This window comes from Protopterus annectens, chromosome 6.part0, assembly GCF_019279795.1.
Source record: "Protopterus annectens isolate FY-2018-M chromosome 6.part0, PAN1.0, whole genome shotgun sequence".
NCBI lineage: Eukaryota > Metazoa > Chordata > Ceratodontiformes > Protopteridae > Protopterus > Protopterus annectens.
In genome coordinates, this window is record NC_056737.1 from 268,171,824 (window position 1) to 268,198,128 (window position 26,305).

Sequence of the window (26,305 nt, forward strand, 5' to 3'; positions counted from 1 at the left end):
GACCACTTTAGGAGAAAAAAAAAAAGATTTATTTCTAAGAGATAAACTTTCAAGAATAAATAAACCAAATAGGATTTACTAAAAATAAGGTCTTGCGGCTGGAAGATCTACAGGAAGAAGCCATAAAAGAACAGTATCTTCTAAAAGAAGAACTTCTGATAACCCAAACTAACTGATTAAAACAGGGGGAAAGGTGAACCTGCCAGTCAAAGTTCAGGTATTAAGGGTTTGTCAAAAGCAGAAAAAGATGAAGATTTCCCTTTTATGAGCTGTCTAGCAAACCAGTGCTTTGCCTCACTCCCACAGTTCACAATGTTGCGATACAAAGAAATTGCACAAACAAGCTTCTGACCATACAATGAGTAAGACCTAGGTAAAAATGATGCCGCTGGCAAGTCAGAATCAAGAAAGGTTGTACAGGATAACTGTTCACCCAAATGGATAGTCTTTTTCATTTAGCAGATTAAGTCTGATGAAATGGAGACTGGCTTGAAACTTCCGTTGCCTTCAAGTATTCCACTAGAATAGTCAGCTGGAGTCAAGAGATTTAATGCAGCAGTCATTTCAAGAGGTTGAACAGGCTACTTATTAACAAAATTGTCGGTGCTTAATGGGTTTGTTTTAGAAAATTTTCCTATACTACCAGGGGCCTAACAACTTGACACAGCACTTGTAGGCCACTGAGAAGTGGTCTTCCTGTTTCAAATTTACTAACAAGTGCACACTCAGAAGGAAATGTAGAAAATGTTATAAGAAACTTCTCTGCCACAAGATGAAAATGTGTTCACCATTAACTTTTCCTCCCTTTCCTACTAAACCGTGCAAAACTAGAACAGGATAGCACTGCAGGTAGTTGTAGTAGCCATTTTTGTAACCTGTTTCACACAGCATGACTATGAAGGGCATCGCCACAGCAAAGACTGCATGTACAGAGGACATACGTTGCTTACATGTGTTTTTACTGATGTAATCTCCTTGTGTGTGTTCTACCATCATGTTTTAGCATACCTGGGCATCGTGTGATACATCAGTGTAGCTGTACTGCTCTCACTCTGCAGGGTTTACCTTCTCACTAGTTTACAGTGGTGAACCTTCACTTTTACTGATGTAATCTCCCTCTGTGTGGGCTGTCTTCATGTTTTAGCATCCTTGAGCACCCTGTGATACATGAGTGTAGTTGTGCTGCTCCCACTCTGCAGGGTTTACCCTTCTCACTGGTTTACAGTGGTGAACCTTCACTTTTACTGATGTAATCTCTCTCTGTGTGGGCTTTCATGTTTTAGCATCCCTGAGCACTGTCTCATACATCAGCGTACCTGTACTGCTCCCACTCTGCAGGGTTTACCTTTTCACTGGTTTACAGTAGTGAATCTTCACTTTTCCTTTCTGTCTTCTAATAGCCACAGCAAAACATTGCCTTGGGCCATTTGTTTACCTTGATTGGACTGGGTATGCAGAATCACTGTGTTTGGGAAGGTCCAGACCAATTGTTTCCCACTTCTCAATCACTTGTCTAATTAGTATTCATAATTTTGCCCTTTTTACTGCAATAAATAATAAATACAAATATTCTCATTAATCCCTGGAAAATTAGCTGCATCTTACAGAAGCTGCCAATGTAACACCCTAGTCTCCAGAAATGTCTTCCAATCACCCTCCCTAAGAAAGGGGTATTCATTTTCCAAAATAAAAAACACAATCTGGGACAGTTCACAAAATGTTTAGATAAAGCATTAATCTTATCATGTTCAACTGCATAAATATGCTGATATCAAAAAATACATGCTTACTGGTCAGCACATAACCCATACACTCACCAATCACAGTAATCTCATTCAGATCAAAACTGGAGCTTACACTAAGTGCTTGCTGAAACCAATCAATGACCTCCTGGTGTGAAATAACCACCACCAAAGAACCCTCAGCAAAGTCCTTGTCAAAATCAGTAGTGTGTGTATTCACTTGACCTAGCCAAAGCCTTTGGAGACCATTCCATTTTACTAACTTAAATGGAAAGCTCAGAAACTACCTAATGGTTCAAAGATTTCCTCACCAACACATTTTTCATACACAAGACTGGCTACTCTTTGTCAGATGCAGCCTGCACTCTCTCAGGGATACCTCATAGATCAGTACTGGTCCCACTACTATTCTGCTCCTTAATCTGTCTCAAATGCAACTCCTACTATATGCTGACATGGCAATTTACAGATCCAGCTCTGCTCACATCATCCAAAGCCAACTACAAGGCAATCTACTACAATTAAACAAATGGCTTTGTTCAACAACTTCTCAACTATGAAAAAAACAAATCCATGCTGTTTGGCAGAAAGCAAATACTTACTAAAGCCCCAGGCTCACTTCATATTAAGGACCTGGAAATCAACCTAATTGAAACCATGGCATTTTGTTGGACTAATCTCTGTCTACTCTCAACACTACATTCAGAAACCTGCATCCAAAGTTAATTACTGTTATTCTGGGCCCAAAAGATATGACAATGCCATTTTACCCCAAGATTAAAAAGATCTGAACAGAAAGGATGACTTATGAACCCTCAGTCCAAAGACAGGATTGGGGAAGCAGCTCAACAAATCCAACAGCGAGTTCATTTCCCCTGGGGACTGTATTGTGACAGTCATGCCTATGCCCATGGCCTACTTCTAGACCTGAACTACCCCTATGCTCTTCTTCTGTTCTTCAGCTGTGACTTGAAATGCAGAACTGGCAATCATTTCTGAAGCTACAAGATCCTCAAGGCTTTATAAATGCACCCCCACACCATCAGAACCTTACCATCATGCCTGCTAACAGTTTCCCCTGGGCAGCCACTCCCTTTGCTCCACCCTAGATACGGCTCTGGATGATAATCTGTAGGAACAGTGAACCCAAGAAGTTAAGGTCAAAAAAGAGAGGTTTGTGCCACTACATTTCTGTGTATGTTATATACTAAAACATCCCATTACCAAAAGCTTAACAAGTGGAAATGTATTCCATGACTTTAGAAGGTGCAAAATTTCAAAGCTGGTATGAAAAAAACATGGAGACGAAACACTGCCAAACACTGTTATAGTTACAATGCTGAAGTTTTAATATCAGTTGCATACATTGTCTAAGTTTGCACCTGACTGCCTTGTATCTTTAAAGGATGCTAGACAGAAATAATTCTTACTCTCCCAGCAAAAATGGCTTCCACTGAGTGCTTTTAAACATCAGAGTCCAGATTCTTCATAATAATGGGAAAGCTATAACTTCATATGGTATTCATGGTAACTCCCTTGCTTTGGAAAGAATGCTATCTTGCAGTCACACCGTCCATACTTTTGGTCATGCCTCAAGTTAAACTACTTCAGGACATGTTTTTTCCACTATGCAACAAGACCGTGGAAAAAGATTTCCCTAATAACTTTCTTGCATATCTTTCATCAAGGGAAACAAGTAATAAAACCCCATCCCAAAGCTGGTCTTTGACTTTTACTATCAGTGTCAAGTGAGAAAAGTATTACTACAAAACAGTTAAAGCCTGAACCCACTACTGTAGACTAATGGTTAGTATTACCTGGAAAAAAATTACAAACCAGAAAAGCTCAAGGTTAGGCTTCCCCTCAAAATCGTCAAATTCGGTATGATATGGAGACCTTACATAGGCTACATGAAGTCATCGTAAGTATGCTGGTTCATAAACCCTTTTCAGCCATGACCTGGGCCGCAAGGGTGTATCTCACATAATATGATCAAAGTAGTACAATCAATCAGCCTATACAGTTTAGGAAATAAATTAGAGCACCCAAAGAAAACCTACACAGAGAGAATGAAAAATAGCATACCAGCCACCAGAAGTCAGGACTGAATCCTAAAGCTATGAAATCAGGATATTTCAGTATTAAGTAAACAAGTAATTACAATTAGGTCTTGAATAATATATTTTCTTCAATTATCTAAAGCCAAATAAATGAAGTGTTTTATGCTGACTTCTTAGCTGCTTCCACCTCTTTCCTTGAGAGGCTATTTCAGTGACCCCTGTACCTCAGTCTGCGACAAAAGAAATTAATCTGCAGATCTTGCACTTACCACTTCCACCCAACATCATATCTCCCTTGCCTTCCACTTTGCTCATGCCTTAGATAAGCCTATAAACAGATTATTTTATACACCTTTTTATTTTTATTGTTTTAGGCTTATATGGATGTGACCCTATATACAAATTTGATGTTGATGCGACTCCTGTAAACAAAATTCTTGATATATTTTAGGCTGTGCTGATAGCCTACATTATTGCTTTGTTGTCTGCTCTCTTTCTTTTATCCATTTTACATTTTATATAAGGTGTGTAGAAGTTTTTATACATAGAAACATTTCAAAGCAAGTCTTGTGATGCAAAGACCTGGATTACTGCACCCCACTAAGTCAGAGAGAATATATTGTGCCTCACAATTATGCATTATGAAGCAGTTTTACTCAAAAATTTCATGTTGGAATAAACTATGAATAATAGAGGATTCTAAATGAGATACATTATTTCTTACTCCTGTTTTTTAAAATATATATTTTTAATATTAAAAATTAACAAAATGGTTTCTGCTCATAAAGGCAAACTTTTGTGGGCTCCATTTCTAAGAATAATGTAAAAAAATGCCTTTCTGAGAGATCACATGACCAGCTAGAGTAATCTTAATTTTACATAACTGGTGACAAAAAGCCATTACAGAGGAAATAGGAGACTTGTGATGTGAAGTTAGAAAAAAAATCATTACCTGTTTCCAATCTTCTTTTTACAAACCCGGCAGGTCTTCTCTTCTGTTATTACACATTTGACTTGGTGATGGAAAATCCTCTGTTCTTGGCACTAAAAGAACAAAGAAACAATTCAGGCAGCTAGAAAGATCAAGCTGAACACACCATTTGGCAAAGCTTCTGATAACAGAAGATTTCTTTTGATGGAACAACTACATCCCCAGAATAACGCACAATAACACAACTACCCGAACTGCTAATGTGCACAAACCAGTAGGCAGTCAGTCAAGAAAGACAAATAAAGATATCAGAGGTACAAAACTTTCACATGAACTATAGGAGGGCTGTGGTGCAAATGGATAAGCTCTTATTGCCTCCACACAGTCTTGTTTTCAATTAGCAGCGTGGGTATTGCAGGGGCCACAGGTTAAGGACAGGAGTGAGCAGCCAATATCAGCTTTCCCATCCAAGGTGCAGGAGGCAGACTAAAGGCTTACTGCAATAAGCAGCATAAAGTCCAGGCAATCTCCATGGTACCTAAACAGACAGCCACTTAGTCGGGAGGTTGAGTATGCACGTAAGACAGCATACACCTCCAAGGGAACGATAATGACATCACACTCTGCAGCATGCACCATAATGCAGCACCAGCACCCTTGATTTCCTCACTAGTCCAGGAGTAGGTTGAGCTGAGCCCAGGGAAGTCTAAGGCAGGCAGGTCCAGTCAGTAGACCAAATGAATAAGGAAAGGAGCTGGGTGCAGCTGATGTTCACCTGCAGTGGAATGGGGGAAAAAAAACTGACCAACTCATTTGCAGAAAGTCATCAGTTGAGAAAAAGAAGAAAATACTTGTAGTGATTTTCTTTTATCATTTAAACTGTAGGCAGTCACCGCTGTCATGACTGCCATGAAGGAACACTTAAGGGCAATTTCCTGAAGTACAAATAAATAGCTAAGGCCTGAAGACAGCTTGCAACTAAACAAAAATAAAATAAGTAATCGGAGTGAGTTAAATGCTGACATGACATCATAGTTATGGGTGTTTGAAGCTACATAGAATGAAAGGGTAAGCATACACTGCACTGAAAACCATGCAGTGTGCGTTTTTTTCCTTGTTGCAGAAGTATGCAGGACCTCAGCTCCCATGGTGCATTACACATTGAACTATAAAGAAAAAGTTTCACAAAAATAACTCTTTCCTTCTGTTGGGTTCAAATTATCTGACAGTTCCTTGTCATGGGACTAAAACAAATAACAGTGATAGAATGCAAACAGGTCGTCAGCTTTATATACCCATGCACTTGTTATAGTACTTCAAACACATTTCCTTCAAGGTGTTTCTGGTAGAGATTCCTCAAGATTCTAAACAAAGATCCACATATATTTCCACTTTCCTTCTAAAAAAATCATTCTCTCATGGGAGGAAAACACTTTCCCACCAAACTTGTAAAATCACATTCTAGTGATGGAACTAAAGCAACTCTTAATTCTTACTAACCAAGTTAGCGTCCATACCTGCAAGCCAAGTATCCTAAAACAAGGAACAATGGTATATGGTTAAAATGAAAATCCATTTCATGAACTAAAATTCCAAAAATTACAGCCACGAGTGTTACATGTACTCCTCAATTATAACACTTTACTCAGAATATGTGAAACAGATTTTTAATGTACTCATTAAAGAAAACCAAGTCTGACTAAAAGCAAACATAAAAAAATGCAAGTTATCAATGACTGCTGTAGCTTAAAATGTAAAATTCTATGAAATTACATGTTCATAGTGTTCATTGTCCAAATTCCAGAATTTTCTATAATTTTCACAAAAATGAAAAATCAATGTTACTTCATTCAACCACCTATTTAATGCAGGGACCACTGTCCTTATTTTAAGTCATGTCACTCCTTAAAGGTGATATCTGCAGTATGCAGCAACAATTCTCTCGCATCTTAGCATGCAAAATTGCCACATTAGTTCTCCATCCCCAGGAAAACAGATATGCACAAAGTAATTCTTACAAAGGGTTTCTTACAAGTGATGACATTTACCTTACATTACAGCAAATATGACTACTTGCATCTTTTAAATCCTAGTTTAAGAGCCAATAGTGTGCGATTCAACTGAATTTCTGGAAAAACCTGACTCAGATGATCTGAGTTCGATTAGTGGACTTGATCCCAGAGGAGTTGGCTGTGGGAAGGGAAAGGATCACGATACCACACCAAGAACTTTATTAGATATAGCTTTCGGGTCTAAAAAATCAACATTTAAATAGGAGAATATAAAATCACATGCTTCAGCCCATCCCAATCAAAACTAAAAGTAATATACAACTCATAAAGGTCTATATAAAAAATACTAAAAAGAAGACAAAAGTCTTGCTTTACATAAAAACTCTTCTGTTCAAAATAAAACATAAAAATTATTAATAACTTATATAAACATTTAATATATCTATACACAAAAAGGAGAAGTCACTGATAACATCTAACAGCCTATGGTGTACTACATCAAGTTTTGATTGTTAATTAGATAGTGGGATGGGCTGAAGCATGTGATTTTATATTCTCCTATTTAAATGTTGATTTTTTTGTAATGACTCATACTGATGAAGGGTGTAGACCCGAAAGCTTTATCTAAGGAAGGGAAAGGATCCCCATCTAGAGTTATAGCTCACTGTGGACACTGGAGTTCCAGTGCTGCTGCAAAGTATGGAGAATGTATCAGGAAATCATCTACGGATAGATACTGCGGTGATATCACTGCAAAAGGCAGTGGTTGAGAATATGAATGGAACATAATAAAAAATGTAACCCACTCCTGAATGATTGCTCTCTTTAGCTCACTTCTCATGTCTCCTAGTATTATGGTCATAGTTAGTCTTGTCCAAGGCAAAGACTGAATTGTAAGCCATGTGTGCCTTCTAATTACTTTGCCTGTAGCTAAGCTCACATGTCAGACACTGATAGACACTGATGGCATCTTCACCACACTTCACTGCATGTCTACTTATTTCAGAAACAGTTGGGCAAGCCTTCTAATTCTGTCCTTCATGGTTTCATCCTGAATCTTAGAAGCCATGCCCTTAATCTGCTTCAGAATGCTCCCTTGCTATGTTATGCTATGAATCTGGCAGCTAGGGAATCTAAAAGCAATGGTAGAGGAAACGCAGATCTTTTCACAAAAATCTATCCAGAGATTTGTTATACTATTAGGCAGGGTACAAAGACTAAAGTTAAACTTGGATCCCTGATACCACCCATGGTTACAAATACTGGGTCTTGTGTGTGGTTTCCATACAGTTATTTACAGGATTATTCAACCCTAGAAAACCCATCAGGCTTTGGGACCAGAGACTGGGAATCTGGCTCTAAACTATCTGCAAAAGGTGTCTCTAAATGGCAGGAATGCAGGTTGCACTGCTGTGGACGTTGTTCCTTATACCCAAAGAGGCTCAGATACCTTTTCTGATAGTCTGACCCCTCAATGGCTCCATTGTGAAGTACTCAGTCATTGCATCTAAGTGTATTAGCAAATGACGTCTTCTGGGGCTCCCTATGTAATAATCGAGATATTCTTAAGTCAGCACAACACTTCAATGGGCATAAGTGGCTGACTACACATAAGCAACCATGTAATTCACTGATGTCTTCTAATATCAAATAATTCACACAATCTACATCCGTGTGTTTGTCATGGAACCATTGTTTCATTATGGAAGTATGCAACTGCTGCCACTGACCTGAAGACACTCATTGGTGTAATGGGTAGGGTGACAATGGAGTGCAGTACTATAGTGCTTCAAGTTTGGCTTCTCCTTTTTCTTTTACTTGGAAGCCATTCTATACCATGATCATCAGTTTTCACATAATTTCAGCCCAAGTCCCACAGAAGCTCAGGGCAGGACTCAGGCACTGCAGACCACTTGCATTGCAACAGTGACTATAATATAAATGGGCTTCCCACTTCTCAATCACTTGTCTAATTAGTATTCATAATTTTGCCCTTTTTACCTGCAATAAAAAATAAATATAAATATTCTCATTAATCCCTGGAAAATTAGCTGCACCTAACAGAAGTTGCCAGTGTAGCACTATAGTCTCCAGAAATGTCTTCCAATCACCCTCCCTAAGAAAGGGGTGTACCTTTTCCAAAATAAAAAAAACCCCACAAACTAGGACAGTTCACAGACTGTTTAGATAAAGCATTAATGTTATCATGTTCTTTAATTGCATAAATATGCTGATATAAAAAAATACATGGTTACTGGTCAGCACATAACCCATTAACTCAACAATCATAGTAATTTCACTCTGATCAAAATTAGAGCTTACACTAAGTGCTTGTTGAAACCAATCAATGACCTCCTAGTGTGAAATAACCACCACCAAAGAACCCTCAACAAAGTGCTTGTCAAAATCAGTAGTGTGTGTATTTACTTGACCTAGTCAAAGCCTTTGACTTTGTTGACCATTCCATTTTACTAACTTAAATGGAAAGCTCAGAAACTACCTAATGGTTCAAACATTTCCTCACCAACAGATTCTTCATACTTAGGACTGGCTATTCTTTGTTAGATGCAGCATTCATTCTCTCAGGGATACCTCATGGATCAATATTGGTCCCACCACTATTCTGCTCCTTAATCTGTCTCAAATGCAACTCCTACTATATGCTGACATGGCAATTTACAGATCCAGCTCTGCTCACATCATCCAAAGCCAACTACAAGGTGATCTACTACAATTAAACAAATGGCTTTGTTCAACAACTTCTCAACTATGAAAAAAACAAATCCATGCTGTTTGGCAGAAAGCAAATACTTACTAAAGCCCCAGGCTCACTTCATATTAAGGACCTGGAAATCAACCTAATTGAAACCATGGCATTTTGTTGGACTAATCTCTGTCTACTCTCAACACTACATTCAGAAACCTGCATCCAAAGTCAATTACTGTTATTCTGGGCCCAACAGATATGACAATGCCATTTTACCCCCAGATTAAAAAGATCTGGACAGAAAGGATGACTTATGAACCCTCAGTCCAAAGACAGGGCTGGGGAAGCAGCTCAGCAAATCCAACAGCAAGTTCACTTCCCCTGGGAACTGTATTGTGACAGTCATGTCTATGCCCATGGCCTACTTCTAGACCTGAACTACCCCTATGCTCTTCTTCTGTTCTTCAGCTGTGACTGCAAATGCAGAACTGGCAATCATTTATGAAGTGAATATCCTCAAGGCTTCATAAACGCACTCCCACACCATCAGAACCTTACCATCATGCCTGCTAACAGTTTCCCCTGGGCAGCCATTCCCATTGCAACACCTTAGTTATGGGTATGGATGAAAATCTGTGGGAACAGTGAACCCAAGAAGTTAAGGTAAACAAAGAGGTTTCTGCCACTACATGTTTGTGTATGGTATATACTACAACATCCCATTACCAAAAGCTTAACTAGCGGAAAGGCATTCCATGACTTTAGAAGTGCAAAATTTCAAAGCTGGTATGAAAAAACATGGAGAAGAAACACTAGCAACACTATTACAGTTACAAAGCTAAAGTTTCAATATCAGTTGTATACATTTTCACAGTTTGCACCTGACTGACTTGTATCTTTAATGAATGCTAGATAGAAAGGATTCTTACTCTCAAAACAAAAATGTCTTCCACTGAGTGCTTTTAGATGTCAGAGTCCAGATTCTTCATAATACAAAGCTATAACTTAATATGGTAATCATGGCAACTCCCTTACTTTGGAAAGAATGCGCTCTTACAGGCACACCATCCATATTTTTGGTGATGCCTCTGGTTAAACTACTTCAGGACATGTTTTTTCCACAATGCAACAAGACCGTGGAAAAAGATTTCCCTAATAACTTTCTTGCATATCTTTCATCAAGGGAAACAAGTAATAAAACCCCATCCCAAAGCTGGTCTTTGACTTTTACTATCAGTGTCAAGTGAGAAAAGTATTACTACAAAGCAGTTAAAGCCTGAACCCACTACTGTAGACTAATGGTTAGTATTACCTGGAAAAAAATTACAAACCAGAAAAGCTCAAGGTTAGGCTTCCCCTCAAAATCGTCAAATTCGGGTATGATATGGAGACCTTACATAGGCTGCATGAAGTCATCGTAGTATGTTGGTTCATAAACCCTTTTCAGCCATGACCTCAACAAGGGTGTATCTCACATAATATGATCAAAGTAGTACAATCAATCAGCCTATACAGTTTAGGAAATAAATTAGAGCACCCAAAGAAAACCTACACAGAGAGAATGAAAAATAGCATACCAGCCACCAGAAGTCAGGACTGAATCCTAAAGCTATGAAATCAGGATATTTCAGTATTAAGTAAACAAGTAATTACAATTAGGTCTTGAATAATATATTTTCTTCAATTATCTAAAGCCAAATAAATGAAGTGTTTTATGCTGACTTCTTAGCTGCTTCCACCTCTTTCCTTGAGAGGCTATTTCAGTGACCCCTGTACCTCAGTCTGCGACAAAAGAAATTAATCTGCAGATCTTGCACTTACCACTTCCACCCAACATCATATCTCCCTTGCCTTCCACTTTGCTCATGCCTTAGATAAGCCTATAAACAGATTATTTTATACACCTTTTTATTTTTATTGCTTTAGGCTTATATGGATGTGACCCTATATACAAATTTGATGTTGCTGTTTTATATGGATGCGACTCCTGTAAACAAAATTCTTGATATATTTTAGGCTGTGCTGATAGCCTACATTATTGCTTTGTTGTCTGCTCTCTTTCTTTTATCCATTTTACATTTTATATAAGGTGTGTAGAAGTTTTTATACATAGAAACATTTCAAAGCAAGTCTTGTGATGCAAAGACCTGGATTACTGCACCCCACTAAGTCAGAGAGAATATATTGTGCCTCACAATTATGCATTATGAAGCAGTTTTACTCAAAAATTTCATGTTGGAATAAACTATGAATAATAGAGGATTCTAAATGAGATACATTATTTCTTACTCCTGTTTTTTAAAATATATATTTTTAATATTAAAAATTAACAAAATGGTTTCTGCTCATAAAGGCAAACTTTTGTGGGCTCCATTTCTAAGAATAATGTAAAAAAAATGCCTTTCTGAGAGATCACATGACCAGCTAGAGTAATCTTAATTTTACATAACTGGTGACAAAAAGCCATTACAGAGGAAATAGGAGACTTGTGATGTGAAGTTAGAAAAAAAAATCATTACCTGTTTCCAATCTTCTTTTTACAAACCCGGCAGGTCTTCTCTTCTGTTATTACACATTTGACTTGGTGATGGAAAATCCTCTGTTCTTGGCACTAAAAGAACAAAGAAACAATTCAGGCAGCTAGAAAGATCAAGCTGAACACACCATTTGGCAAAGCTTCTGATAACAGAAGATTTCTTTTGATGGAACAACTACATCCCCAGAATAACGCACAATAACACAACTACCCGAACTGCTAATGTGCACAAAACAGTAGGCAGTCAGTCAAGAAAGACAAATAAAGATATCAGAGGTACAAAACTTTCACATGAACTATAGGAGGGCTGTGGTGCAAATGGATAAGCTCTTATTGCCTCCACAGAGTCTTGTTTTCAATTAGCAGCGTGGGTATTGCAGGGGCCACAGGTTAAGGACAGGAGTGAGCAGCCAATATCAGCTTTCCCATCCAAGGTGCAGGAGGCAGACTAAAGGCTTACTGCAATAAGCAGCATAAAGTCCAGGCAATCTCCATGGTACCTAAACAGACAGCCACTTAGTCGGGAGGTTGAGTATGCACTTAAGACAGCATACACCTCCAAGGGAACGATAATGACATCACACTCTGCAGCATGCACCATAATGCAGCACCAGCACCCTTGATTTCCTCACTAGTCCAGGAGTAGGTTGAGCTGAGCCCAGGAAGTCTAAGGCAGGCAGGTCCAGTCAGTAGACCAAATGAATAAGGAAAGGAGCTGGGTGCAGCTGATGTTCACCTGCAGTGGAATGGGGGAAAAAAAACTGACCAACTCATTTGCAGAAAGTCATCAGTTGAGAAAAAGAAGAAAATACTTGTAGTGATTTTCTTTTATCATTTAAACTGTAGGCAGTCACCGCTGTCATGACTGCCATGAAGGAACACTTAAGGGCAATTTCCTGAAGTACAAATAAATAGCTAAGGCCTGAAGACAGCTTGCAACTAAACAAAATAAAATAAGTAATCGGAGTGAGTTAAATGCTGACATGACATCATAGTTATGGGTGTTTGAAGCTACATAGAATGAAAGGGTAAGCATACACTGCACTGAAAACCATGCAGTGTGCGTTTTTTTCCTTGTTGCAGAAGTATGCAGGACCTCAGCTCCCATGGTGCATTACACATTGAACTATAAAGAAAAAGTTTCACAAAAATAACTCTTTCCTTCTGTTGGGTTCAAATTATCTGACAGTTCCTTGTCATGGGACTAAAACAAATAACAGTGATAGAATGCAAACAGGTCGTCAGTTTTATATACCCATGCACTTGTTATAGTACTTCAAACACATTTCCTTCAAGGTGTTTCTGGTAGAGATTCCTCAAGATTCTAAACAAAGATCCACATATATTTCCACTTTCCTTCTAAAAATCATTCTCTCAAGTGAGAAAAACACTTTCCCACCAAACTTGTAAAATCACATTCTAGTGATGGAACTAAAGCAACTCTTAATTCTTACTAACCAAGTTAGCGTCCATACCTGCAAGCCAAGTATCCTAAAACAAGGAACAATGGTATATGGTTAAAATGAAAATCCATTTCATGAACTAAAATTCCAAAAATTACAGCCACGAGTGTTACATGTACTCTTCAATTATAACACTTTACTCAGTCTATTTTTAGAATATGTGAAACAGATTTTTAATGTACTAATTAAAGAAAACCAAGTCCGACTAAAAGCAAACATAAAAAAATGCAAGTTATCAATGACTGCTGTAGCTTAAAATGTAAAATTCTATGAAATTACATGTTCATAGTGTTCATTGTCCAAATTCCAGAATTTTCACAAAAATGAAAAATCAATGTTACTTCATTCAACCACCTATTTAATGCAGGGACCACTGTCCTTATTTTAAGTCATGTCACTCCTTAAAGGTGATATCCGCAGTATGCAGCAACAATTCTCTCGCATCTTAGCATGCAAAATTGCCACATTAGTTCTCCATCCCCAGGAAAACAGATATGCACAAAGTAATTCTTACAAAGGGTTTCTTACAAGTGATGACATTTACCTTACATTACAGCAAATATGACTACTTGCATCTTTTAAATCCTAGTTTAAGAGCCAATAGTGTGCGATTCAACTGAATTTCTGGAAAAACCTGACTCAGATGATCTGAGTTCGATTAGTGGACTTGATCCCAGAGGAGTTGGCTGTGGGAAGGGAAAGGATCATGATACCACACCAAGAACTTTATTAGATATAGCTTTGGTCTAAAAATCAACATTTAAATAGGAGAATATAAAATCACATGCTTCAGCCCATCCCAATCAAAACTAAAAGTAATATACAACTCATAAAGGTCTATATAAAAAATACTAAAAAGAAGACAAAAGTCTTGCTTTACATAAAAACTCTTCTGTTCAAAATAAAACATAAAAATTATTAATAACTTATATAAACATTTAATATATCTATACACAAAAAGGAGAAGTCACTGATAACATCTAACAGCCTATGGTGTACTACATCAAGTTTTGATTGTTAATTAGATAGTGGGATGGGCTGAAGCATGTGATTTTATATTCTCCTATTTAAATGTTGATTTTTTTGTAATGACTCATACTGATGAAGGGTGTAGACCTGAAAGCTTTATCTAAGGAAGGGAAAGGATCCCCATCTAGAGTTATAGCTCACTGTGGACACTGGAGTTCCAGTGCTGCTGCAAAGTATGGAGAATGTATCAGGAAATCATCTACGGATAGATACTGCGGTGATATCACTGCAAAAGGCAGTGGTTGAGAATATGAATGGAACATAATAAAAAATGTAACCCACTCCTGAATGATTGCTCTCTTTAGCTCACTTCTCATGTCTCCTAGTATTATGGTCATAGTTAGTCTTGTCCAAGGCAAAGACTGAATTGTAAGCCATGTGTGCCTTCTAATTACTTTGCCTGTAGCTAAGCTCACATGTCAGACACTGATAGACACTGATGGCATCTTCACCACACTTCACTGCATGTCTACTTATTTCAGAAACAGTTGGGCAAGCCTTCTAATTCTGTCCTTCATGGTTTCATCCTGAATCTTAGAAGCCATGCCCTTAATCTGCTTCAGAATGCTCCCTTGCTATGTTATGCTATGAATCTGGCAGCTAGGGAATCTAAAAGCAATGGTAGAGGAAACGCAGATCTTTTCACAAAAATCTATCCAGAGATTTGTTATACTATTAGGCAGGGTACAAAGACTAAAGTTAAACTTGGATCCCTGATACCACCCATGGTTACAAATACTGGGTCTTGTGTGTGGTTTCCATACAGTTATTTACAGGATTATTCAACCCTAGAAAACCCATCAGGCTTTGGGACCAGAGACTGGGAATCTGGCTCTAAACTATCTGCAAAAGGTGTCTCTAAATGGCAGGAATGCAGGTTGCACTGCTGTGGACTTTGTTCCTTATACCCAAAGAGGCTCAGATACCTTTTCTGATAGTCTGACCCCTCAATGGCTCCATTGTGAAGTACTCAGTCATTGCATCTAAGTGTATTAGCAAATGACGTCTTTTGGGGCTCCCTATGTAATAATCGAGATATTCTTAAGTCAGCACAACACTTCAATGGGCATAAGTGGCTGACTACACATAAGCAACCATGTAATTCACTGATGTCTTCTAATATCAAATAATTCACACAATCTACATCCGTGTGTTTGTCATGGAACCATTGTTTCATTATGGAAATATGCAACTGCTGCCACTGACCTGAAGACACTCATTGGTGTAATGGGTAGGGTGACAGTACGGAGTGCAGTACTATAGTGCTTCAAGTTTGGCTTCTCCTTTTTTCTTTTACTTGCGGAAGCCATTCTATACCATGATCATCAGTTTTCACATAATTTCAGCCCAAGTCCCACAGAAGCTCAGGGCAGGACTCAGGCACTGCAGACCACTTGCATTGCAACAGTGACTATAATATAAATGGGCTTCCCATTTAAGAATCTTGCTTTTACTGTTTCATGCTGCAGTTGCCAATGCAAACTTTTATTGACATTCCTTTTTTTTTTTTTTTTTTAACAAGAAACATCTTCATTAAATTATTATGTATGACACAGGCAATCTTGCATTTATATAAATGAAAATAAACCATAGCGACACAATCTCAGTTGCAAACATTATACATTTCAGATTGTGCTGTTACAACTGTGGCTGCAAACATTACTCATCACTTTGTCAGTTAACCATTATGTAGCTCATTCACATCCTGCCTTCTTTTAAACCTCATTCCTCCACTACATGTATTGATCCCGCATTTCCCATTTTTTTCCTAAGTAATTTGCTCCTACCCTTTTCTAAAGATCCTAGCTCCAGTTGTTTTTCTCTGTTACTATCTTCACTACTTCTAGTAAAGTTGGTTTAGACTTTGATTTCCATTTTCTAGTAATTGCTTTTTTGTCAGCCATCAAAGTTAGACTCAGAAAGGCCTTACTATGTGTAGGCAATTCTGACTCTGTATCACAGCTCAAAAAATCCCTAATTACTCCAATCTGCTCACCCAGTATTTCCAAGAGAACAGTTTTTGCAGGGAATCTTTAAAGTCTGCCAACTCATTACACTCTCAGAAAAAACCTGGAAACATCAAAAATCTGGACAAGGCCCATGAAAAATAGGTACAAATCTGTACGCTGATTAACATCTAATTTCCATACATAATTATGTAACCCCACCCACTCCGATGGAATTTTGGGATACCAGCTTTCAAACGCAAACTGAAGAACAATTCAAACAAAATATGGCACCAGATTCCAATGTCCTATTACCTGGCTATTTTGCCCCATTTACCATAAGCACTATTGTGTGCATACTGCTTTACGTCTACAATCAATGATTATTTGGATTTTATATTTACATTTTGCAGCACATCAATGCACAAACACTGACAGACATTTGATAAACAAAGCAATACTGTCTCACAATGAAAAGAGACTTGACATTAAAACTTCTCTGCCCTTGAAACTCACTTTCAGTGAAACAGCACTGAAACCCACACCACAACATACAAAGAAAATGCATCTGGCCAGTGGTGGATAAAGATTACCTTTGGGCTGTTTGCAAATCATTGGTCCGTTGCACACAAAACAAGAAACATACATGTGTTCTTTTCTTTGATACACCTTCCTGACTAAGTTATATTCCTTGTATAATGCAGCACACACTTGTTAGTGCATTTTAAATTTCTTGTTTGAATGAATATTTTTCCAGTAGGCTGTACTGTAGGCAATGAAAAAAATGCATGAACCAGTAATTACAAAACTGCCCAATTCAGAACATTTCTATCATAAAAATCTACTTCCACTCCCAAACTATAAACATAACAGTAGTGTAAGCCATAGGCATCTTGCACAGCTTCTTGCACTTATTTTCAAATAAAGTTTTTTTTGGTGGTGGGGGGCAAAGGGTCAAAAACCAGGGACACATTTTAAACATTGCTTGTATAATTTTGGAAAGTTGCTAGAATAAAATTTTGTGCTATCACCATACATGTTACTGACAAGTCTTGAAACCAGAACCCTATATACTACAGTCAGTGCAACATACCAGTGTGTTAAATCAGCAGCTTGAAAAATAGGAAGACTGAAACTTAATGGCTATCATTTAGTGAATTCAGTTCTCACTTCTTACTATAGCTCTCTCAAACTCTTAGCACAAAAAACCTGGATAAACAACAAAGCCACTAATGGGGGAATATAAATTGTGCTCTCACTTCTCACCATAGCTCTCAACTCTTAATACAAAAAAATCTGATATGCAGTCGAAGAGACCACAGAGGATACTATTCTAGCCCCCAAAAGCCCCACAGCATTGTCCAACTAAGCAACCCACTCAGAGCCACACAGTAGAATCAAATTCTTGAGTACAAAAAATAGCTTAATAACACAGCCCAAAGTTTCATTCCACTGCACAAGACTTCAAACACTCCCTAACAACCACATCAGCAACCTTCTCAAGGTTGCTTAGTTTCCACAAGTAAAGCCAATTGCCATTTGCTCTAACATCTACTTAGCTGCACTATCAAGGCCATCAAGTGAAAAAGCAAATACATAAATATTTCTGCATTGTCCTGATATTCGTTTGAGACTACAGTGTGAACACAAACACATTATATGAACACACTATACTCTCAAATGAATATCAGTAGTCAGTACAATGCAGAAATATTTATGTATATTTGTGCATTTGTACACACACACACAGACACACCTTTGTTTCTTACCTAATTAACCGGGTGCTTTATTCGTCCCACGTTTACCCACTCGCGCTGCCTGCTGCTTACCGCTTGGAATTTGGAAATATAAAACCAAACCGAACCGATAGTACTGCTGCGACTCCCTCATAATTCTCGTTGTTGCTGCCTGTATTCCTGGTTCCTGCTTGCAGCCAGCTCGTAAAAAAATAAAACAAACATTACTGCCATAATCCATTAGGGTTGCCCGGTTGAAGCAACCGTTGCTTGCTGCTGTATTCCCGCTCGCAGACAGTCGGAAATAATGACGTGAGCTCTTGAGCTCAATTCCGACTGGCTGGTAGCCCTGACGGCACTGACGTCATCACGCACGTGATGACGTCAGCCCTGACAGCGCGATTTTTAAAAAAAATAAATAAATAAAGCAAAAAAATCGGAAATGAAGGGGTGCCAATCGGGAATCGTGGCACCCCTTCATTTGGACCCCAAAACTCGGTAAATACCGAGTAATTCGGTATGGTTGGGAGGTCTGGTTCCCAGTTACCTCTTTCTTTCCCATCACACCTCTAACATTTGCTGTCTACCTGTGAAAAACGTCTTTGGAGTCTGCTTGGGGTATAAAAATATTTTTGTAAACACCTCCAAGCAAAGATCTTAAATCGTCTAGATTTTGTTGCATATTTAGGAATACATGTATCCCCCATTGCTTCTTTGTGAATTGATTATCCAATCTCTCTTCCCAATCTCTCCTAACCTCCTCTGATTTATTCTTAGAGTTATCCTGCAATACTTTCTATCTCAACTATATATCTCTACTAATTATTTCTTTCTTAACTGCAATTTCTGTTATAGATTCTATTAAAAACCCTACCAGTGCTGGTCTTTTATTTAGGACACCCTATTATTTTCTCTTTGCCTATACTCTGATATTAATCCTTGATAGGGAAGGCAGTCTTCAGCCTGCAGTCCAAATAACTTCTTGGCATTTTCCCATTATATTACCTTTCTCTCTCTAGTTACTTGCTTCCAATACCTTGGCTCTTTTGCCAGTTTTCTCCAATATACTGCAGCCCCTCTTGCCTACTGTCTGTATCCCTAATTGCAGTCATACCTATCGACAGAATCTCCTTTCTCTATTCCCATGTTAGCTTAGTTTTTAGAATACCTTCTGCTACTTTATGAATATAATATTCCATATGATTATTGTTATTCTTAAAGGTCTGCATCCAAAATCCCAGTCTCTCCCTGTTATTGAGCTTCCTCCTGTTTCATCAACTCTTTCCACTTTGAACTATAGTTTTTCTGCTTGTGCTACATATGAGAGCTTTAACTGTGTTGCTCTAAAATACACCTTCAACTTGGTAATCCCAATCTGCCCAGTTCTATTGCAAGAATAAGCTTGTCCCACATGACTCTTGCTATCTCTCCCTCCCAGATAAAATCCTTCAGCTCTTTATTAATTGCTATACACAGCTTCTTGTCTGACTGATAAAAATATGCCTGACCTGTATATAAGACAGAACTAAACACATTTTAACTGCTTGTATCTTACTATCAATATCCATATAACAGAGCTTCCGTTTTCTCAGTTTTTGTGTTATCTTTGGTTAGTCTCTTCCCACATATTCTTAGCTGTCATACTCCTAAATACGTCATTTTTTTCATGTCCCCATAAGTAAGGAAACTGCTGAAACTATTTGTACGTGGGTACATAATTTACTGCTATTGCTTCTGTTTTAGATTCATTAATTTTTTATCCTGAAAAGGTTTGAAACTGTCAATATGTTCCACAGAACTGTAATGTCCCTTTCTGGTTTTGTCAGGCATAAAATAAAATCATATGCAAATAGAGCCAGCTTTTATTGACTACAGTACCAATATATCCTTGAATTTCTGAGTCCCTTGTTTTCTTTGCCAGTAGTTTTAAATGTAATGCAAATACCAAAAGGGAGAGAGGACACCCCTGCATGGTTCCTCTACTCAAACAGAAATTATCAGAGAGGACACCGCACACATTATCTTTCATCTCCAATCCCCCATGTTTCCTCCTAATCAACCTTATAATTCTATAACATAATGCAAATGCTTCCATTGCTCTGCTCATAAAGTCCCAGCTTACTCTGTTAAATGCTTTCCCTGCATCAAGATCCACCAACAGTGGTATTTTCTTACATTCTGCTTCTCTCTAGATCATCACTGTTTTGTTAAAGTTGTCAAATGTTTGCCTCCCTTCCACAAAACCACAATAATCCATATCTATCAATTTTGGCACCACTTTTGCCATTATTTTAGCCACTATAAACAAACACTTTATAATCATGATTTAGTACTGAAATGGGCCCATATGAAGCTGGATCTGATGGATCTTTACCCTCTTTAGGTATTACAGGTACTACTGTTTTTTCCAGGATGTTGGTACTTTTCCTCCTCTTAAAATACTGAAACAAAACCTTCCAGATCTTTATCAGTTATTTCCCTCCTAGCTTCCAAACTTAAATAGGAATAACACCTATTCCTGGGGACTTCCCTGTAGATTGGTTATACATCATTATTTTTATCTCATCTCCTCCTATCCTGTTAGTAACTGAGCCTCCTCTACTGCTAACCTTGGCATATTTAAATTCTTCCATAAATATTTCCATTTGTACCTTTTTCTTTATTTCCATATTTCTCTGCTTTACACAGACTTTTATAGAATTTCTAAAATATTTCTAATGCTTCTGCAGGATCCCTTGTTATATTTTTATTAAATGTCTAGTTCCAACCTTTGTTTTACATGCATACAGTGTTTGGCAGGTTAATCTTTTATACATTTTTCTTGTCATCTCCATTTCAGCCTATATCACATCTTGCAGAACTTTTTGTTTTATTGAAAACCTTCAAACAAAAATGCACATACACCCCTAACATCCCCTTAAAACAGATTAATAATTACATACAAAACTATGTACATCTTCAAATACTGAAATGTTACCCTTCTAATAGGAACAAATGCTCAAAATGGACAGCCACACACGCAGACTCCAGCTAAACAAAAAGAAAGATTATCCATGGTAAGTGTTGTCTGGTTTTGCCTTATCTTTATATCTCTCTCAGCTGGGAAAAAAACTTGAATGCTTTCAGAAAACATTTCTCCAAGCCATTTCTCTTTATCAGATTGTCTGCTAGAGACATGAGAACTAGATACAAATCTGTTTATTAGAAAAAAGCCTTATAATATTCAATATTTTTTTTCACTTACTCGCTTTCTGTTAAAACATATTATATAAAGCTAATGGCCTTAACCCAGTCATTCCTCTTTGTAAGAATGAGAAAAAGCATACTCATTTTTCTTTTGTCATGCTCTTTTAACCAGATCTTTCTTTTTTTTTTTTTTACATTGCAGTGTCTACAATTCTTAAATCTGAACAAGGAGAAAGAGAGAAGGGAGAAAGAAAAAAAACAGGAGTACTTATTTACATTAGTATCTCCATTACACGTAAAATAACTGAAAAATCTTTACAACATGCAAAAAAATCATGCACCATTTAAATAATACTATTAAGAAAAAAAAATGTTTTACTTGCAGTTAAACTTCCCCCTTCCCCCACCCTAAGCACTTTTCCGAACATTAATTACATTAAGTAGGGCATATGTTTTAGAGTCCTTTACAAGTTTAACAAAGTCCAAAAAAAGTCCCCAATATTTCCATATTTTCTTCTTCTATCCTGTTTCACAAATACAATTACTGCTTTGAAAGTCCACATTTGTCATTTTCCAAGTTACTGATGTTAGTCTCCAAATATTAATGTCATGAAGTAGGACATATGCTTTAGAGTCTCCTACAAGTTTAACAAAGTCCATGAAAAGTCCAATATTTCCAGATTTTCTTGTTCTATTCTTGTTCCTCTCCATCGCCAAACTCTGTTTTTGCTTCAACTCTAGTGCACTCTTGATTCTTTTAGCCATTTCCTGTGCTTTCTTCCCTTTCTCAAGCATTTTCTGTTGAAACACTGGGAAATGTTTCACTGGTATAGTCTCATTGTGGACTTTACCAGAAGAACAGAATCTCTGTTTCACAGCTCACTTTTATTGAACAAACTTTTTTTTTTTACTTAGTTTTTATTTTCAAATAATATTATATTTTCATATTTATGTATAACATTTTAAATAACTATATACAACATTTACATCAGCCTGACCTTTCAGCTGTATTCAAAGTACACAAGTACATTATAGAATTAACACTTCAGTTAGAGTACCTCTATTAATTATTGCAAAGTGTCTAACAAAGATATGACTTTCTCCCACAGATTGTTAACCAATGGCTTAGGATAAATACTTACTTCTTTTATTTTGATTTCCATCAATGCTGAAGTCCTCAGTAGAGTATAAAAGTCTTCCATATTTGGTGATGTGTTTGAATGCCATCTTCTGGTTATACATTTTCTTAAAATTGCAAGTATTGTCCATAACAAATATGTATTTGTTTTATTCAAGTGAGGACCTTCATTCACATTTAAAAGAATCAAAGCTTTAGATAAGTTGAAAGATTCACTGACTAAAGCTTGTAAAAAGTAATTAATTCCATGCCAATATGATTTAATTTTACTACAGTCATAAAAAATCTGATTCCAGTCTGCTTTATGTACCTGTTCACATCTCCAACATATTCCATTTGTGGTGATGCTGATTTTGTTAATTTTATCTGGGGTTAAAAATGCTCTGTGTAAGTATTTCCAATTAAATACTTTCCAGTGTTGTACAATAGCTGTGTGGTTTACTGATAATAAAACATTTTATTTAATTTCTTCTGTTAACTATAATGACTGACCTTTTGTTATAAACTGCTAATATGATGATTTAGGTGTTGTTTTATAGTTTATTAGTTCTTTGTATAAATATGAAATGCTATTTCTCTTATTATGATTATATATAAAACCATATAAGCAATTTATAAGACTGGTATATCTTTAAAAGGAATAATTGTTGATTATTCTACACAAGTCTTGAGAGTACATAAGAATACTTTGCAGAGTTAACCAGTCCTGTGATGGAATGTTATAAGGAGTTTTTATCATTTGGAAGTCTAAAACTTTTAATTTTTTAATACTCTGAAACCAACTTATAAATCCATTTTGTTCCCAAGAAGTAATAGTTTCTCTATAAATTTTATGAGGAATGAGGATAGTTATTAGTTATTATGAATGGGGTTAAAAGGTCAATCCAAAGTTTTAAACCCATATTTGCATTAATAAGTTTTCTAAAGGAATTAATACAATGATTAATCAAGTATGTTTTAGTTGGATTTGTTGTATTATATTACATACTAATACTTAATATGTACCAAAGTTTATTAATTTTGTCTAATATTGAGAATTTGTTTAGTAACTAGAACTCATTTATTGATATAACCATTAATAATTCTTTCCAGTTAGTGGAATAATTAGGGTTTATCCAATCTATAACAGTTTTGAGTATGGATGCTTTTATATATGACTCAATATCTGGAAAGTTCAGTCCTCCTTGTTTCCATGGTCTAATGTGATGTGTTAGGGCTGATCTACTTATTTTGGGGAACCATAACAATTTTAGTAGGCATGAATTTATTTCTTTAAAAAAACATCTTTCAGGAAGTAACTGTATTGCTAATGCTACATACATAAATTTTGGGTAATAAAACCATTTTTATTAATTGCAGCCTGTTGAACAAACTTTTGGATGTCTTCCTTAGCGCGTACTTCATCAAAAATGATTTTCGTCCACCAGGGGAAAATATTCTGAAGATAGATGGGTACAGCAGTTTGAATCTCACACTTGCTTCTCGACATTCCCTGAATAATGGTGTAAATGTATTCCTTTTCTGCCTGGTGTACAATGAGTAGTGATTCTCCACAAAACAGTCTGCTGTCTCCCACTTTTAGTACTTTGACCTTCTGTCACAGTTTGTGTTCAGAATCAACTCCTTCTGTTGTTAAGATTGCAGCTTTACTATTAAAGGTCTAGGTTGTTTTCTCATAGCCAAGTTTGGAGCATACACATGATATGCCCTTTCAGTTAACAGTTCCTGTTGTGGAATACCAGTCCAGTTGCTTATTTCTGCTTTCATGAAATTAATAGAGTCTGTTCCTTCCAGCTTCTCAGGTACAGCAGAAAATCTCAGGTTTTCCCTACATGCTCTGTCCTCTAATTCTATTATTTTTTGAAACATCTCTTTCTTTGTGCAATCTCATATTCAGTCAGCCTTTTCTTCAATTTGACCTCTGAGTTTTGCAGTTTTATCATCTTATCTGAGTATCTGTTTAAAGCTTCTTAAATTTTTTCGAGCCTTTTATTGTTTGAGGTGATATACTCCATCAGTGTTTCATTTATTTCAGTCTGGTCTGTGTGCAGTTGATTTATACTTTCCTCAACATTACTGGAAATCATGTCTGGAGCTTGCACTGCTTTTTGCTGAACAGCTACAGTACTTTTCCCAGTCAGTGTTTTTTCATTGCCTTTTGTAGCAGATTTTCCTTTAGGTCCTCTGTATTTCTTTTTTCCTGGCATCCAGGTGGTGGACTTACTAGCCAGTTACTGAAATTTACTCAGAAATCCTGGTCCACTGGCTTTCTCTACTAAGTTTCTGTATTCACAACGGGAGAGCAAGAATTAAGCTGCTACTCAATGTGAAGCCATCTTGAAAGTCCTGCTTTTTTGATATTCTGATGCCAAATTATTGTCTTTTGCTGGTTTTTGATGACATATGCAGTTTCCATCTTAGATGATGTTGATAAACTACAAGGCGGCTAACATATGTGGTCAACTGCTTATGTTTGATGAATTGTGGTTCACTTAAGAAAGCCTCAATTATTGTCTAAGGAGCCAAAAGCAATTATTACACAGACATATGTAACACATACAAGAGAAGAGGAGATATGGATCAAATAGGCTAAATCATCCTTGTTCAACTTTCAGACTGATGAGCTTGGTGGGGGACAACCCTTCTTCCTCAGAGGAGAAGGTGTTGGCCATCTGCAGCCTAATTCTATGCCAGGTAGCCACATGCGTCTTGGTAAACCTGTGGGAGTTAAAGATGGCAGAGGTTGGGGCTGACACCAGTAAACTGGACACCATCTTCTCACAAAACAAGTGGCAATTCATCCTGTCAGTGGGGAAGATGACTGGAAAACTTCAAAGACACTGAGCCTTCTGAAACTTCATCTAGCAGAACAGCAGCAATATCCTTGGAGGTGAACCCATTAAATGTCTCATTCATTAACTGCGAAGGTTGGACGTTCATGGTGTCTACATGATTTTTGAATATTCAGAAGGGAACCCATTAGGTGACTCATTCAACAGCTGCAAAGGTTACATGCTCCTTGAAATTACCTGAAGAAAGTACAGTTGTGTACACTTACCATAAATGAAGATGTTCAAGTTTATTCACTGTTGCAGTCATTACATTTGGGTTATCTGCTTGCAGTAGCCCTCAGTCGGCCTGATTAACAAAGTCTTGGGTCCTGCGTCGGTTGCTGTCCCTTCTTCCATGACATCAGGTCGTCAGGGGTATAAAACATGCAGCCGACACCATTACATCAGTTTTTCTTGCCCCAGATGTCAGGTGCCCCCCAATGGGAAGCAATTAAATCTATAATACAAGGATATACCTCCAACAAAAAAGCAAATACACCAAAAAGCTTTTTGAGCATAGTAAGTGAGACTAGAGGTATAGCCAAAAGAAGAAAGGGGGCTGGAGGGAGGGCAAACAGGACTGCAACAATGAATACACTTGAACATCTACAATTATGGTAAGTGTACACAACTGTACTATGTTCTTCGTGTTTCACTGTTGCAGTCATTACATTTGGGTAGATTCCCAAAGCTAAGGTTGGGAGGAGGAATTTAAATAGAATTAGGACCAGCTATAAGGCTCTGCAAGACTGCAGTGGCAAAACCAGCTTTGGATTTAGAGAAAAAAATTGGGAAATGATAATGCTTGGTGAAAGTATGTACAGAACTCCAGGTAGCAGCTTCTAGTATGTCCCTTGTAGGGACGCCCCTGAGAAAGGCTGTAGAGGTAGATGGAGCCCTGGTTTTCCATGGTGCTTATAGCAGAAATGAATGCAGTGGCCTATCCATTTTGAAATGGCTTGCCTTGAAATAGCTTTCCCCTCTATCC

General features: G+C 37.3%; 1 protein-coding gene across 5 annotated transcripts in view; it reads right to left on the reverse strand.

Annotated features, from left to right (window-relative positions):
* VPS39 (VPS39 subunit of HOPS complex) overlaps window positions 1-26,305 on the reverse strand; it is a 1,019,836-nt gene that overhangs the window by 47,379 nt on the left and 946,152 nt on the right. For 2 of the 5 annotated variants that reach the window (XM_044074018.1, XM_044074019.1), the window contains exon 24: window positions 11,962-12,063. In XM_044074018.1, the coding sequence (XP_043929953.1) occupies window positions 11,968-12,063 (96 nt within the window). In that variant the 3' untranslated portion in view covers window positions 11,962-11,967. Of the gene's footprint in view, window positions 1-11,961; window positions 12,064-26,305 lie in introns of those variants that run through there. The other 3 variants (XM_044074016.1, XM_044074017.1, XM_044074020.1) reach the window with 2 other exon arrangements.